This window comes from Microtus ochrogaster, chromosome 5 (assembly GCF_000317375.1).
Source record: "Microtus ochrogaster isolate Prairie Vole_2 chromosome 5, MicOch1.0, whole genome shotgun sequence".
Taxonomy (NCBI): Eukaryota; Metazoa; Chordata; class Mammalia; order Rodentia; family Cricetidae; genus Microtus; species Microtus ochrogaster.
In genome coordinates, this window is record NC_022012.1 from 83,158,911 (window position 1) to 83,173,527 (window position 14,617).

The following is a 14,617-nucleotide window of genomic DNA, read 5'->3' on the forward strand; positions in this document are numbered from 1 at the left end:
CATAGACCATGCTGGTCTCGAACTCATAGAAGTCCACCTGCATCTGCCTTCCAAGTGCTGGGATTAAAGGCGTGTGCCACCACCGCCCAACTGAAGGCAGATACTTTAAGGACTCTTAACATCTAAGCTCAGAAGTTGCACAACTTTGCTTCTGTTGGTAGAAGCAGATCACAAAGCCATCTTAGCTCCAACAAGGGTGGGAGAATGAGGCAAGTTCTGACTTTAGTACTGGGAAGCCTTGAACTCGACTTTTTACTGCCTCTTACCTTTAATTACTGGTGTTACAGCATGAGTGGCCACACCTGGATGAATTCCATTTCTTGGTTGGTAAAGATGCAAAATACTATGGCTGAGTTTTCTAATCCACCACAGAAGGGAAGACAGTTGCAATTTTTAAAAACCTGTAAAACGTGTTAATAGCCACACTCTTGATAAAACTTCCCCAGCTGACAAATGAAAGAAAATTGACAAACGAAAGAAAATTCTGAAACTGTGAGATCACTATTTTCAACACCCCCGAGGGATTAGTGTTTCTAGGCAAAAATCATCAAACCGTTTGTAAAGTCACAAAAAACAAAAACAAAAACAGAAAAAAAAACATGCAGTGGGGTGAGAGAGGGCGTTAAGCGCACTGGCTACTCTCGCAGAGGATCCTGGTTCAGTTCCCAGTACGCACATGGCATCCACAGCTCCAGTTCCAAGGGATCTGGTGCCCTCTTCTGGCCTCCATGGGCATCAGGCACATAGGCAGTACACTTTACATACATATGGGAAAAACACTCATACATATAAAATAAAAATAAATATTAAAATAAGAAAACCATGTAGACATTGTGTTTCTCCCAATAATAGAATATAGATAGCACTTGTCTGGTTGACAGGGGGCTGGGACCTGGGTCCCACTGCGGACTTGCAGGAAAGAGAGAAGAATAAAAAAGAGTGCAATTCAGAGTCTAGACTTCCAGAGACTACATGCCAAACAATCCAGGGTCCTCTACACACGAGGTGTGATGGGCAGGAGGAGAAGGTACAGTCTTCAGAGTCTCTTAGGGAGATATGAAGTGCAAAACAGCCCTTCCAGACTCAAGGGCAGCATGCAGGGAAGCATGTTTGGGTGTGGGAACTACAGAAAAAGTCACATGAAAGTAGCATTAATGAACACAGCTGCCAGTTGTGTCATGGATGGTTCGTGGAGGGGCTCCTGCACTGTCGCTGAGTTGTGTGTCTTGACCTGGATTGTAGATTCACGCGCAGTCAACTTTACATTGATTACCAAAGTTGTGTGTTTCTGTGGTTTTCTATATGGTCCTATTTTACCACCAGAGATTAAAAAGGAAATTATCAAACTGTCAGGAGGTTATGTTGCCTGGGACTGGGATGGGCTTTTTATTTAATATTTTTTAAACATTATTTTTTATGTGTTATGAGAGTTTTGTCTTCGTGTGTGTGTGTGTGTGTGTGTGTACACGCACGCACCTTGAGGAGGTCAGAAGAGAGACAGAATCCCCTGGAACTGGAGTTATGAGTGGTTGTGAGCCACCATGTGGGTGCTGGGAACCAAATCCGGGTCTTCTGCAAGAGCAGCAAAAACTCCGGCCCCTTTTTGTTTTTAATATTGCTAAGATGTAGAACGCCTTCGAAATTGCTTCCATGACGGTGCTGCCCAGGTAGGTTTTTGATGACGATGTCTCAGGGATCAGCCATCTTAGGAAGAAGCTCTGGACCTGCACGAGCCACTGCTGGGGGGCGGGGGTGCCAGGAGACGGATTGCCTGAGCCCAAGGCCTAAATGGGCCGCTTCCTGATCCTCCTGGTCTGGTTTCAGCGTCTTCAGCCTCTGTTCAGTGAGGCCTTGGCTAGGGACAGGGGTCCCGGGTGGTAGCAGTGTCGGAGGTGTGGCCGCACGGAGCTTGGCTTTGGGTGGGGGTGACAATGGTGATGGTGTTGGCGTTGGTGGCAGAGCTGATGCTGTTGGGGCAGTCAAGCCAGCAGCAAGCAGGAACGGCTCTGCCTTTACGTTTCCTGTCGGTCTCTTCCTTAGGTAGTACTTACGGACCCACGGAGGATTCCAGAGTGATGCTCACAAGTCTAGGGGTGCCGGCACGGTGGAACCGCATGAAACCCCTGAATATTTCAGATCCTTTGGTAATTCCGGAGTCTCCAGACCCCACTGGGACTCCAGGATCAGGGACTCCTTCACCGACCACAACTGAAGGTGTCATGGAATCCAGCAGTAGCTCTCCAGAAGAACCGTTTGCTCCAGGTACTGCTACCAGTGCCCGCTCTCTACCTGCCAGTCTGGGAGGTCAAAGTGCAAACCAGTTGGGCTGGGAAGGCGGGGTCTGCTCCGGTCCTTGCAGGGCTGGAGAGGTAGTCATTTCTGAGGATGACCTTGATTATGTGGAATGGGTTGGAGGTGTGGAGCGCTGGCTTCACTTCTAACCTCTCTTTAGAAGCATGTGGCCGAAGAATTATGGAGTTAAGTCACGGAAGGCCATCTGCTGTGAGGAAGTGGCCATGGCAGGCGAGCCTGCAGAGCAGAAACGAGCACATCTGTGGAGGCTCCCTCATCAGCCACCAATGGGTGCTGACTGCGGCCCACTGCATATATGAGTAAGTGTTTGGGGATCTTGTTTGGGGCCCCTGATCCAGCTGTGTCCTGTCTCCCACTCTTAAGGTTTTTGTTTGGGGGGTGGTGATGCCAGCACTTGTGAGGCAGAGGCAGGCAGGTCTCTGAGTTCGAGGCCAGCCCAGGGGAGCCAGAGCTCTTACACAGAGAAATCCTGTCCTGGAAAAAACAAACAAACAAACAAACAAAACCCCCAAAAATAACAGCAACAACAAAAAGATATTTTAGCTAGGTAGTGGTGGTACACACCTTTAATCCTGGCACTCACAGGTGGATCTCTGTGAGTTCAAGGTCAGTCTGGTCTACAGAGTGAGTTTCAGGACAGCCAGGCGCGCGCGCGCGCACGCACGCACGCGCGCACACACACACACACACACACACACACACACACACAGATTTTTCCTTCTCATCTGTAAAAGGAGTGGTAGTCCAGGATTCGTGGCCAGTCTCAGGTGACACCTAAACATGTTCATTTTTAGCAAGTTTCCAGATGATTCTGGTCTAAGAACCACACTTGGAGCACTGCTGTATGGTCAGAGGTGGTCAGGGGTCCTGGAGAAGGGTGTGGTTTGGGAGGAGGGGGAGGGCTGATGCTTGGCATCCACAGAAGGCTAGGCTGGGAAGCAAGCACCCTGTGTAGGGGTATGTAAGCCCTCCAGGACCTCTTTTTTCCTTGCAGCCACGAGGAATACAAGGTGATGCTGGGAGACAACGTGCTGACTTCTGAATCTGTAAATCAGACTCTCGTCCCCGTCAAAGACATCATTTATCCTTCCAATTTTGACTCTCAGACCATGAAGAGCGACATTGCTCTTGTTCTGCTGGCCTTTGCTGTGAACTACTCCTCACATATCCAGCCTGTGTGCCTTCCCGAGAAGCCCTCCCAAGTGGAGAACGGAACATGGTGCTGGGTGACCGGCTGGAACCGTGAAAATGGTGAGGCTGGCAGGCAGGACGGCCTGGTGCTTCAGGTTGATCTGTGAGGGGAGGGGCGAGTTTCTAAAGGGAGGCGAATACACTGATAGCGAGCTCATTGCAACTGTGTTAGGCTTTTATTTTTGTGTCAGGACCTGGTTGCTTGGGTGACAGACGTGATGTGATGGTTTCTGTCCAAATTAGATTTGGGCTGGGGTAATGTGATACTAACCGATTTGAGCTGTTCTTCCCCCAAAGGGTTAAGCTTCCTCCTTCCTGGGCTGAGCAGAGCACAGGACCTTAGACCTTCCCTCTTGCAGCAGAGACTCTGGGGGATGTTGGTTGTCATTTTCTAGCTGGCGAGACTTTTCTTGTCTGTTTCCTCTGGGACAGGTGTCCAGTGCATGGCCTGTCTGTCTTAAGGGATCAACTGTATATTCACACAGGCGGTGGCACCGGGCGGATGCTGGTAGCCCCTGCCATCTTCTGGTACAGATCCTTGATTGTCTTTCTGTAGATACAGTCTTCACTTCAGCTCTCCTCCAGGAGGCCCGGCAAAACATTCTTCTCCAGAAGCCTTGTAATCAGCTGTTCCAGAGCCGGTTAAATACACCCGAAAACCTCGTGATGAAAGGGATGGTCTGTGGCCAGCATGACTCAGGACAGAGTCCTTGTTGGGTCAGTTTATGGGCCCCTTAAGGCCACCTCAAAGGCTCGAGTTATTTGCCATCACCACCTCCGTTCTTAGACAGGGTTTCACTGAGTAACCCTGGAACTCTGCATAGACCAGGCTTGCCTCAAACTGGCAGAGATCCTCTTGCCTCTGCCTTCTGACACTGGAGTAGAAGGCATGCGCCATTAAGCCCTGCCGCTACATCTTGTACAAACCCCTTAGTTAAGGTTTCCCATGAGTTGGCCTGGCCTGGTCCTTCTAAAAGGTTTAACCTTTGCTACCTAGGGACCCTGCTAAAGCATTTAAATCTGAGCATAATACAAAACCATGTTCTGTACTGAGTGTTATGCAGCACACAACATACCAATGTGAGCATTTGCCCTTTATAATCTTAGTTAACCATATCACAGCCTTGTAACATAGGCATTAAAAATTTCTGGAAGTCAAAGTCCAGGGAGATAAACTGAAGCTCTTCCTATGAGTGCCTCTAGGATCCCCAGGTCCATTTCTTCCCTCTGCAGAAGACTGTATTCTTGAGAAGGGGTTTGGAGCCGTCAGTGGATGCACGTTGGAGTTTCTTGGAAAAGGGAGGGTATCATTGTTGTGACGGGGCACAGCATGTATAAGGGTTCAGAGGTCTAATGCTGAAGGAAGTTTTGTCTGCATTGGGAGCAATGGGATAAACTGATTAGAGTTGAAGCTGGAGGCAGAGGCAGGCGGATCTCTGGGTTTGGGGCCAGTGTAGTCTACACAAGTGGTTCCGGGACTACACAGAGAAACCCTGCCTTGAAAGCAACATCAACAACAACAAAACAAAAAAAACCCCAAGTGGTTAGAGTTGGGATTTGTGCAGCCTGGAGCCCTGTGTCAAATTCCTAGACTGGCCCAGCCAGGGCTAGGAGGCAAAGCTGGGCAGGTGTGGTGAGAGTTACCACGTCTAGGAGTCCTGAGCAGAGCCTGAGGTAGGGAGGGAGGTGTGTTTGAGGTGACCAAGGTTGTAGGACCTTGGGTTTAGGGTGGGTCAGGGCCATGCAGAATTGCACTTGAAGGGGAAATTTGGCGTGCTACAGCTCTTGAAGGCAGCACAGCTGAGCCACGGAGGAGGCTACTCAATGGGGTTAGGGCAGAGAGAACTTCTTAAGACTCTGGTAAAGATTCCAGGACTTCCATGCAAGGATGATCCTCAAGGTATTTAATGTTTTTGAGGACTCGGGAGCAGTCTAACTAGACACAGGAATGATGCTGGAATGGGCTCTGCAGGTTACATACTCTAGAGGCCAAGGCTAATACAGTTGCAGGATTATGAGTTCTGACAGGCTTAGACATTCACTAGAAAGGGTTTGGTATCTGTAGATTAGGGACTCCCAAGGTAAATGTCAGTCTATGACTGTTCTGCTGGGCTGGACTGGCTGTGCATCTTGTGTCTGTGCCTGGTCATCACAGAAGGTATATCCTTGCTCAGAGGATGGGCAAGTTTTCACGTGAGCTTTTCATCTGCTAAGTCTCAGCCATTAAAAGAATCTAGGGCCAGGTATGGTGGCTTACACCTTTAATCCCAGCCCTCGGGAGACAGAGACAGGTGGATCTCTATGAGTTCAAGGCCAGCCTAGTCTACAGAGCTAGTTCCAGGGCAGCTGGGGTTATTACACAGAGAAACCTTATAATCCTGTCTCAAAAAAAGAAAAAAAGAAAAAGAAAGAAGGAAGAAGGAAAAAAGGAAGGAATGAAGGAAGGAAGGAAGGAAGGAAGGAAGGAAGGAAGGAGGGAGGGAGGGAGGGAGGGAGGGAAGAATCTAGGCCTGCAAGAGCCTTTGGGCCTTTGGGCCTGAGGAAGTCTCCCCAGCAATGCAGCCAGCCTGCTACCTCTTCCACTCCTACAGTTGGTTTCTTTCTTCTCTTTTTCAGGGAGATTCTGGGAGCCCCCTTGTCTGTGAATCTGAGAACACGTGGACCCAGGTGGGAATTGTGAGCTGGGGCATCAACTGTGATGAAGTCCCTGTCCCCTTGGTTTACACAGACATCGTTGAATACGATTCATGGCTCAAAGATATTCTAAGTCTGGCTTCCTGTACAAACGCCATGGGAGTCTTGGTCCTGCACCTGTCTCTGGCGCTGCAACTGGCCATCTTGGTCAGTTGCCTTCCTTAGCACACTCTGTTCCTGTTGGTTTGAGTCTCCCACTAGGCCTCTTCTCCAATTCCACCTTCCTCTCTCGGCCTTTTCTTCAGATTCCAGTCAGGATCCATTGCCCTGGGGAGAGGCATAGTGGACCGTGGCAGGGTGACTGGGGACTGCAAGGTGTCCTGACTGGTGTTCTGGTCACTCGTCTCAGACACAGCTGATTGCTCTCTGCCTGGTGGGAATGAGAGCGAACTGATCCAACTGGAGGCTAGGAGGGGCACAATGACTAATTCCATCTCAGAGGACATCTGTCAAGAAGAGAGGCCATCATTGGTCTAGACTGGCTGTTTGCATTACACTGATCAGTGACTGCTGGAAAAGGGGAGGGAGGGAGGAAAAGAGGAGCATTGCCAGCTCCCTGCAGAAGTATGGAGCTGGGACTTAAGTATCCGAGGCTGGCAGAAACTCCCTTGTACCCCATGTGGGGGTCTGTCAGTGAATGCACAACCCATACCTCATACTCCTGCCTGGCACCCCTTCCTCAGTTTCCTAGTGGCCACATCCAGGGTCACCCCAAGTTGTGTCGAGGCAGTTTGGAGTGGGGGGATTTCAAATGTGCACCGAATAAATGTTTGGAGAGTGTTCTGTGTGTTCTGAAGCTCTGCTCACCTGAGATATGTGGCCACTCAGAGAACTGGACCCCCATATGCCTAGGAAGTTCCTTACAGTTGGCAGTAAGGCACAGAAGAGATGAGGCTGGGCTAGCTCAGACCTGAGTCCTATAGGTGGTTTTGGTAGGCAATCCTGCTTCTCACATGCCTGGCGTAGTTATCAGCATCTGAGCAGGGACTTTACCTGTGCTGTACCATGTTCAAAGGTAGGAAGGGCTCAGGACAGGTAGGGGGGAGTAAGAATGAAGTCAGGCCGGGCGGTGGTGGCGCACGCCTTTAATCCCAGCACTCGGGAGGCAGAGGCAGGCGGATCTCTGTGAGTTCTAGGCCAGCCTGGTCTACAAGAGCTAGTCCCAGGACAAGCTCCAAAGCTACAGGGAAATCCTGTCTCCGAAAGGAAAAAAAAAAAAGAGTGAAGCCAGGGCCTGAGAAGCAGTCTTTCTCTCTCTCTTTTTTAGAATTATTTATTCATTTGTCTTTCTCTTCTCACTATTCATCTGATTTTTATTTCCAAAGGCCATGTTCCCAAAGTCAGGAGGACTTGAAGAGAGATTCATCACATTTTATACAGCTTCCGTCTTATACAGGGTTCCACTATAGATGTGTTCACTAGTCTCCTCCAATCCCCCTCCCACCCTTTGTCTTTCCAAGGCTCCATGTCTCACCCTCTGCTCCCCCTGGCTTCAGTGGGCATCCAGTTCTAACCACTGCCACAGGAGGGATGAATCTCAGGGAGTTTACATCAACCCCCTCTCTATTTATTTTTATTTTTGAGACAGGACACCACTATGTACCCCTGATGGATTCATCTCTTAATGAATGCATACATCACCTGATACGTTAAGAAACCACGGGACCTGGACTAGATGAGGAGGTGTTTGTCTATGTCCTCACCACTTGGAAGGCAAAGACCATCAGTGGTTCCTTTGCTACACACTGAGTTTGAGGCTAGTCCTACAAGTTGGGGTATGAGGTGTTGTGACAAAATGATAGCAAGCTCCCAAACCACCTCCACCCTCCAGAAACTGCTGGCTCTTCAGAGACTAACAACACACACTTAACATTGTTTACCACAGCAAGCTATTCCGTGTCAGTAGATAGCTCTTCCTCCTTTATATAGCTCCGCTCTTGCCTCATGGCCCATTCTTCACCCGTGAGAGCACACTCTGAGAACTTGTTAAAGTCACATTACTGCTGGGAGTGATGGGACATATCTAATCCCAACACTTGGGAGCCAGATGCAGGAGGATTCCCACAAGTTCAAAGCTAGTCAGGACTATACAGAGAGGGACCCTGTCTAAAAAGAAATATAATTCACATTATTGGTCTCACCAAGGAAGTTTTCAATCCCGGGAGCCAGGGCCAAGGTGTGAGGATGAAGATCAAGTTCCCAGGTGCTGTTGGTGCAGCTGGTGTGGGGACCTAACTTTAAGAACCAAATGCTGGCAGAAGGACAGCTTTCTCTGGCCTACCTTGACGTGTAAATGGCACAGATTACTCACTCAAACGCATTTAAATGCCAAACCGGGGTGGGGTAGGGCTGGAGAGATGATTTAGTGGTTGTGAGCTTCCATAAGACACAAATTTGATTTACAGAACCTACCTGGTGGCTTCTAACCGTCTGTAACTCCAGCCCTGGGGGATTCGATACCTTCTTCTGGCTTCTGTGGGCGTCACATACATGTGCACTATGGTGCACAGACATGCATGCAGACAAAACACACATAAAAAATAAAATTAAACTAATAATCTTTGTTTTTCAAGACAGGGTTTCTCTGTGAAACAGTCCTGACTTACTGAAACTCACTCCGTAGATCAGGTTGGCTGCTGCCACTGCCGTTAAATAAACAAACAAACGAATAAATAAATAAATAAATAAATAAATACTGGCTGGGTGGCAGTGACTCATGCCTTTAATCCCAGCACTTGGGAGGCAGAATCAGGCAGATCTCTGTGAGTTTGAGGCCAGCCTGGTACAAAGTGAGTTCCAGGACAGCCAGTACTGTTACACAGAGAAACCCTGTCTCAAAAACAAACATACAAACAATGTTGCAATGCCAGTCTGGGTGCCTGGGTCTGGAGAGTTCTGCTGGACACCTGGAACTAAACAGGAATTTTGGTGATCATCTCACAATCTCTGCTGGACTCTGGAGATCCAAAGAGATCGTCCCTCTGTGAAAAGCCCGGTTTATGCCCAAGGCCAGGTACAGACAAATGGCAACAGTCCTTCATATTGTTGGTCTGTGGACCAGGACAGCTGCCCTTCTTGGCTCAGCATCCTGCCCCAGCAGTGCCCCCTCCTTGATTTAGTCTTGATCCAATTCATCTATTACCTTTTCAGAACCATCTTCTTGATGACATTTTTTTGTTTGGGGGTTTTCTTGGTCCTCGTGAAGAAGAGTTTACCATGAAACTCGTGCAACAGGCCCAGAGAACAAGAGAATAGCCTGAGGCTGGACCACAAGGAATACCACCCAGGAATCTTTCCCCAGTTAGGTTCTGGATGCCCTGCCACACTATGAGAACACTGCGGGTGTTTTCACAGTTCTGTAATCCGAGATCCCGTCCCAGTCAAGGGATCTGAACTCACCTTAAGGACCAGATTGGGTCCAGGTACTAGAATCGAAGACCCTGAAGAGGCACGGTCAGGCTCTTGGCCATCATGTCACGTGTCTAAGACGTCATCACGTACGGGATGTAGGCACGTGACAGCGCGCTGGAGCTCTCTCCGCAGCCCACAGGTACATCTTCATGGCTGCGTTGTCGTCGTTGTGTGGCCTGGGCGCTTGGCCTGGATCCTTGAGGCACTGGGTCCTAACCTGTTTTGTGACACTACTGTTGCTGCCTCCGCCTTCAAACTTAGGTGAGGCGGGCACCTTCTCTGCTGTGTCTTCTGTCAGTGTCTTCTCTCTAGTCTTGCTCGGGTTGGCTATTCCTTTCCAGCCGCTTGGAACTTGTGTGCGCCACTCTCCCCTCACTGTCTCCTCTCTTCTGCTTCAAAGTCCTAGGTCACAACTACCCTGTGGTCTCCTGGAGACAGCAGCAGGCAGCATCCCTGGCCTCTCCCTCCATGCCCAGGCACCTTCGTATCTCCATCCTCGCAAAAGGATGATTGGCTTCTTCCCATCACCAGCCTTTGACTGTCTTTTCAGACGCCACCCCCCTACCCCCCCAGCCCCCGTGAATCCTCCGACTGCTCTGTAACAGTACCCATAGCCACTTCTTTGCCAGTGGGAGTATGCCTCCCGAGCAGAGTTCGGGCTGCAGCAGGGCCGGGGGTGGGGGTTGTCCCCCCGTGCTGAGAGGCGCTGCTTACATCCATCAGTCATACTCATCCACCCAAGTGCGTTCCTTGGTTTTCTTCCACCATTCTTCTCAGTGCGCTGCCAGCCTTCTCCAAGAGTCATTATGGCTTCATGCTTCCCTCTGGCTCTTTATTTCCCATGTAATCCTCAGCCCATTCCTGACCCCTCCTCCTTATTGCTCCCGGTTTTGTTTGTTTGTTTTGGTTTTGTTGTTGTTTTTCAAGACAGGGTTTCTCTGTGTCTCTTTGTTGCCCGTCCTGGAACTAGCTCTTTTTTTTTTTTTTATCTTCCATGATGATCAGATCTGAGAAACTAGCTCTTGTAGATCAGACTGGCCTCAAACTCACAAAGATCCTCCTGCCTCTGTCTCTCGAGTGCTGGGATTAAAAGCATGCGCCACCACCGCCTGGTTCGTTTTGATTTTTTATTAATCTCTTCCTTTTTTATTTCCGGTGGCTCCTCCTCCAACCCTTTTCCCCTTTTTATTTTTCCTTCTTTTATTTGGGGAGAAGGGCAAGGTCTCATGAACCCTTGGGTAGCCTTGAACTTTCTGTGTAGCTGAGGATAGATAGCTTGAAGTTCAGAACCTCCTGTCTCCACCTCCTAAGTGCTGGGATTACAAACACATACCACCTTCCCTAGCTTCCTGAGTCTCCTGCTTCAGGAGAACCCCTCTCCTCCGTGTCCACATCGTGCCACCCAGTCTCTGCTTGTTTCGGACTTAAGGTGCTATTGATTCCTTCCCTCTTCTCTGCTCCCTTGGTGAACCCAGTTACCCCAGGCATTGGGCTGCATTATGTCCTGCTACCTAAGACAATAGCCTGAAGGAGCACCCACTTGCTGGACCTCTTCCCCGAACCATCCTGAAGCATCTCACTTTGCTGGTGTCTCCACCAGACCCTCATTCTCCTAAAAGCTGGCTTTCTTTCTTAGTTGTCTGTCTTAGTGAAGTGAATGACAGCCAGCCTTCTCTGCATTCAGAAACCAGTGCCAGCCGGGCGATGGTGGCTCACGCCTTTAATCCCAGCACTCGGGAGGCAGAGGCAGGCGGATCTCTGTGAGTTCAAGACCAGCCTGGTCCACAAGAGCTAGTTCCAGGACAGGCTGCAAAGCTACAGAGAAACCCTGTCTCAAAAACAAAACAAAACAAAACAACAACAACAACAAAAAAAAACCAAAAAAACAAAACAGAAACCAGTGCCAGTCCAGACTAACCCATGTCCCTTGGTCGTCCCTCAAGCTCGTCATATCTGTCCTCAGAGCCTCGTCCAGGTCCCTTCCTGCTTTCTTGAGTTCTGCAGAAATGCAGTGGAGAACCCCGCCCCCCATCTATTTTGTCACTTTCCTGTCTCTGCCCTACTGTCCTCGTAACACAATCCATATGATCCAAGCCATGCATCCGATCCACCTCGTCCATATGATCCATGCCATGCATCTGATCCACGCCATGCATCTGATCCACGCCATGCATCTGATCCACGCCATGCATCTGATCCACACCTCTGCTGGCCTCATTTTTCTCTTCCACCACAGACATCATTTTCATCCTCCAAAGACTCTGGAATACTCTATTGTATTTCTCCCTGGAGGACTTTTTTTTATCAGTTTTTATTTGTTTTTCCCCTCTCAGCTGTTGCTTACACCTGCCACCTCTTCTAGGTTGACCTGACATCTCAGTCCCTGCCCCTGTCCTGATCTCACATGGTGACAATGTGTTTACTGTCTGCATAGCTGAGCAGCGTGTGTCCTCAGACAGGTTCTGTCTGACACGGTTGTTTCCCAGTCTGCGACTTCAGACTAGGAACAGCATCAGATTCGGGACTGTTTGATGAATGAGGGAGTGAACTAATTATTTAGTCCATCCTGTTACAAGTTATCGCTGTTCTTCTCTCCTTCAGGTGATAAAGAGGACCACGACCAGCCAGGTGGGTCAGTGGGTCCCCACGGCAGGGAAAGGTCCAGTTCCTGGGAAAAATGCATTCTGAAAGTTTCTGCCTGAATAGCATTTCTGGCTTGGTAGGAAGCAAGTATTGAATGCGCTTCCTAAACAACGTATACCACTGCCAGGACACAGCCCTGAGTGCTAAAAAAGAGTGTCTGGGTCATCCATGGGCATGCAGGGCTACTGTGATCTCAGCTCTGGCTTTGAGTCTTCCCTACAGCTTCATAATAAGCTTCCAGGGGCACTGGCTACAGAGCCTGGCTCCTGAGGTTTCCTGTCTTTCCCCTTAGACCCAGGGAGTGCATGGTTGGGTTCATAGGCCTCCCTTGTCAGTTCACTATTGACTATGTGGTTAATTGGCTATGTTCTTGCTTCTGTCCAAGCCTCACTGCTTTCTGCTTTCTCTCTGTAATTCAGTCTCATTTAAAGATGGTGTGCGTGTGTGTGTGTGTCTCTGTGTGTGTGTGTCTGTGTGTGTGTCTGTGTGTGTGTGTCTGTGTGTGTCTGTGTGTGTGTCTCTCTCTGTGTGTGTATCTATCTGTGTGTGTCTCTGTGTGTGTGTCTCTGTGTGTGTGTCTCTCTCTGTGTGTGTCTCTGTGTGTGTGTGTGTCTCTGTGTGTGTGTGCGTGCACGATTGCGTGTAGAGAACAGAAGTCAAACTCAGGTGCTGTTCCTCAAGCATTGCCCTCTTTGTTTCTGGAGACAGAGTCTCTCATTGTTTGGATGGTTACGGATTAGGGTAGACTGGCTGGCTAGCGAGCACCAGGGATCTGCCTGTCCCTGCCTCCCCAGCCTTGGAATTACAAACCTATACCACCATGCCTGGCTTTACTCTGTGCCGGGGATTGAACTCATGTCTTGATGCTTGCACACTAAGCACTTTACCAACTGAGCTGTCTCCCAGCACCTAAAGATGTTTTTATTTGTGCATAAAATTGTTTTTGTTAATTTTTATTTTATGTGCTGGAGTGTGTTTGCCTGCGCAAATGTATATGCCTTGTGCCAGCAGAGGATGCCAAGTCCCCGGGAATTAGAGTTACATATGATTGTAGTCAGCATGGTAGTGCCGAGAACCAAACCTGGTCTCTCAGAGAAAGGCAAGTGCTCTTAATTGTGAGCCTTCTCTTTAACCCATTGCTTGTTTTTAAAGTTAGTATGATATCAGCTTTGTTACACTTTCAAACATGTTTGTAATTTTGCTTTGTCATATTCTTCCCCCTGACCCGCCCTTTCTTTTAATAAATGTTTTGAGGAAAAACCTTTCTCTTTTTTCTTATTTTTTATTTTTATTTTTATTATTTTATTTATTTATTAGAAACAGGATATCTCTGCATAGTCCGAGTTATCCTGGAAGTCTGTAGACCAGGCTGGCCTCAAACTCACAGAGATCTGCCTGCCTCTGCCTCCCAAGTGCTGGGATTAAAGGCATGCGCCACTACACCTGGCAGCACCTTGTACTTTATTTATAATCCCTGCACCTATGTTCATTCATTCATTTATTCATTCATTCATACACTTTGGCTGGTAGACCAGTGGGCAAACTAATAACTGTGGGCTCCCGACTATGCAGGGTAAAGACCTCTCGTAGAGAAATTCATAGCTATTTTTCTGCCCACTCTGACCAGTGTGGGGACTTTTTACATCACAGAGATGCAGCCAACAGGACAGCTTTTCAACATGGCCCAGTACCAGAAACACGTTTTTCCTCTTGAAACCCCTGCTCCGTTTCTGCATTGTTTTGAGGTTCAGCATGGATTGTCCTCTGTGGATTTCATTTTTACTCTCCAGCTTTGGGGTCCCTCTGTCTCTTTCTCCATGCTCTTATCTCTGTAACTGTCATGTTTTGTCCAGCTCGGTGCCCTTGGGTCCACTGTCCCCTGCCCCTCAGTCTCCTCTCTGTAACGGGAGGAAGCCCCTATGGTACAGCTCTGGCAACCTGACCCCCGAGGGAGACTTGTTGCTACTAGTCATTCTGATTGTCTTCTCTGTGTACACTGTACTCTCTGCAATGCTTATTCTGAAGTTTGTGGCAAGCCCTGGTGGCCAGACAACTTGGAGAAGAGCCGCCATTGGCCCTGGGAAGTGAGCCTTCGCATACAGAACAAGCACGTGTGTGGAGGGGCCCTCATTGATATCAACTGGGTAGTCTCTGCAGCTCACTGCATCCAGGGGTGAGTGTGGCCCATGAGTCAAGGATGCAAAGGCCCTAGTGGGCCTGGTCCAGCTTCCTCAGTACTCCCACGAAACCATGAAGAAAATCGGAACCAGGAAGAGTGGGAAGGGCATCCATCACAGGGGAAGAGTCAGGCTCAGGACCTCACAAGGTTCAGGGACTACGTCGGGGAAGCCCAGACCCCAACTCC

At 49.1% G+C, this 14,617-nt stretch overlaps 2 protein-coding genes across 2 annotated transcripts in view; both read left to right on the plus strand.

Annotated features, from left to right (window-relative positions):
• The first annotated feature begins 1,650 nt into the window (after positions 1–1,650).
• On the plus strand, positions 1,651–6,363 carry LOC101993300 (serine protease 44-like). The gene is made up of 7 exons (XM_005348202.1): positions 1,651–1,667; positions 1,825–1,934; positions 2,041–2,262; positions 2,453–2,612; positions 3,308–3,573; positions 4,061–4,221; positions 6,121–6,363. The coding sequence occupies exons 1-7, from the start codon at positions 1,651–1,653 to the stop codon at positions 6,361–6,363; spliced, it is 1,179 nt and encodes a 392-aa protein (XP_005348259.1).
• A 3,395-nt stretch (positions 6,364–9,758) lies between these two features.
• Positions 9,759–14,617, plus strand: part of Prss45 (serine protease 45) — a 7,018-nt gene continuing 2,159 nt past the window's right edge. Inside the window, exons 1-3 of the mRNA XM_005348203.2 lie at positions 9,759–9,870; positions 12,211–12,237; positions 14,278–14,425. Coding sequence (XP_005348260.1) covers positions 9,759–9,870; positions 12,211–12,237; positions 14,278–14,425 — 287 coding nt within the window. The remainder of the gene's footprint in view (positions 9,871–12,210; positions 12,238–14,277; positions 14,426–14,617) is intronic.

What these genes read in the sequence shown, in the direction of transcription:
- LOC101993300 (XM_005348202.1), top strand. An exon ending in TTTGGGTGGGGGTGACAATG is followed by an intron (nt 1,935 to 2,040) that starts GTGATGGTGTTG and finishes TCTCTTCCTTAG; the next exon opens with GTAGTACTTACGGACCCACG. An exon ending in CCGTGAAAATGGTGAGGCTG is followed by an intron (nt 3,574 to 4,060) that starts GCAGGCAGGACG and finishes GTCTTTCTGTAG; the next exon opens with ATACAGTCTTCACTTCAGCT.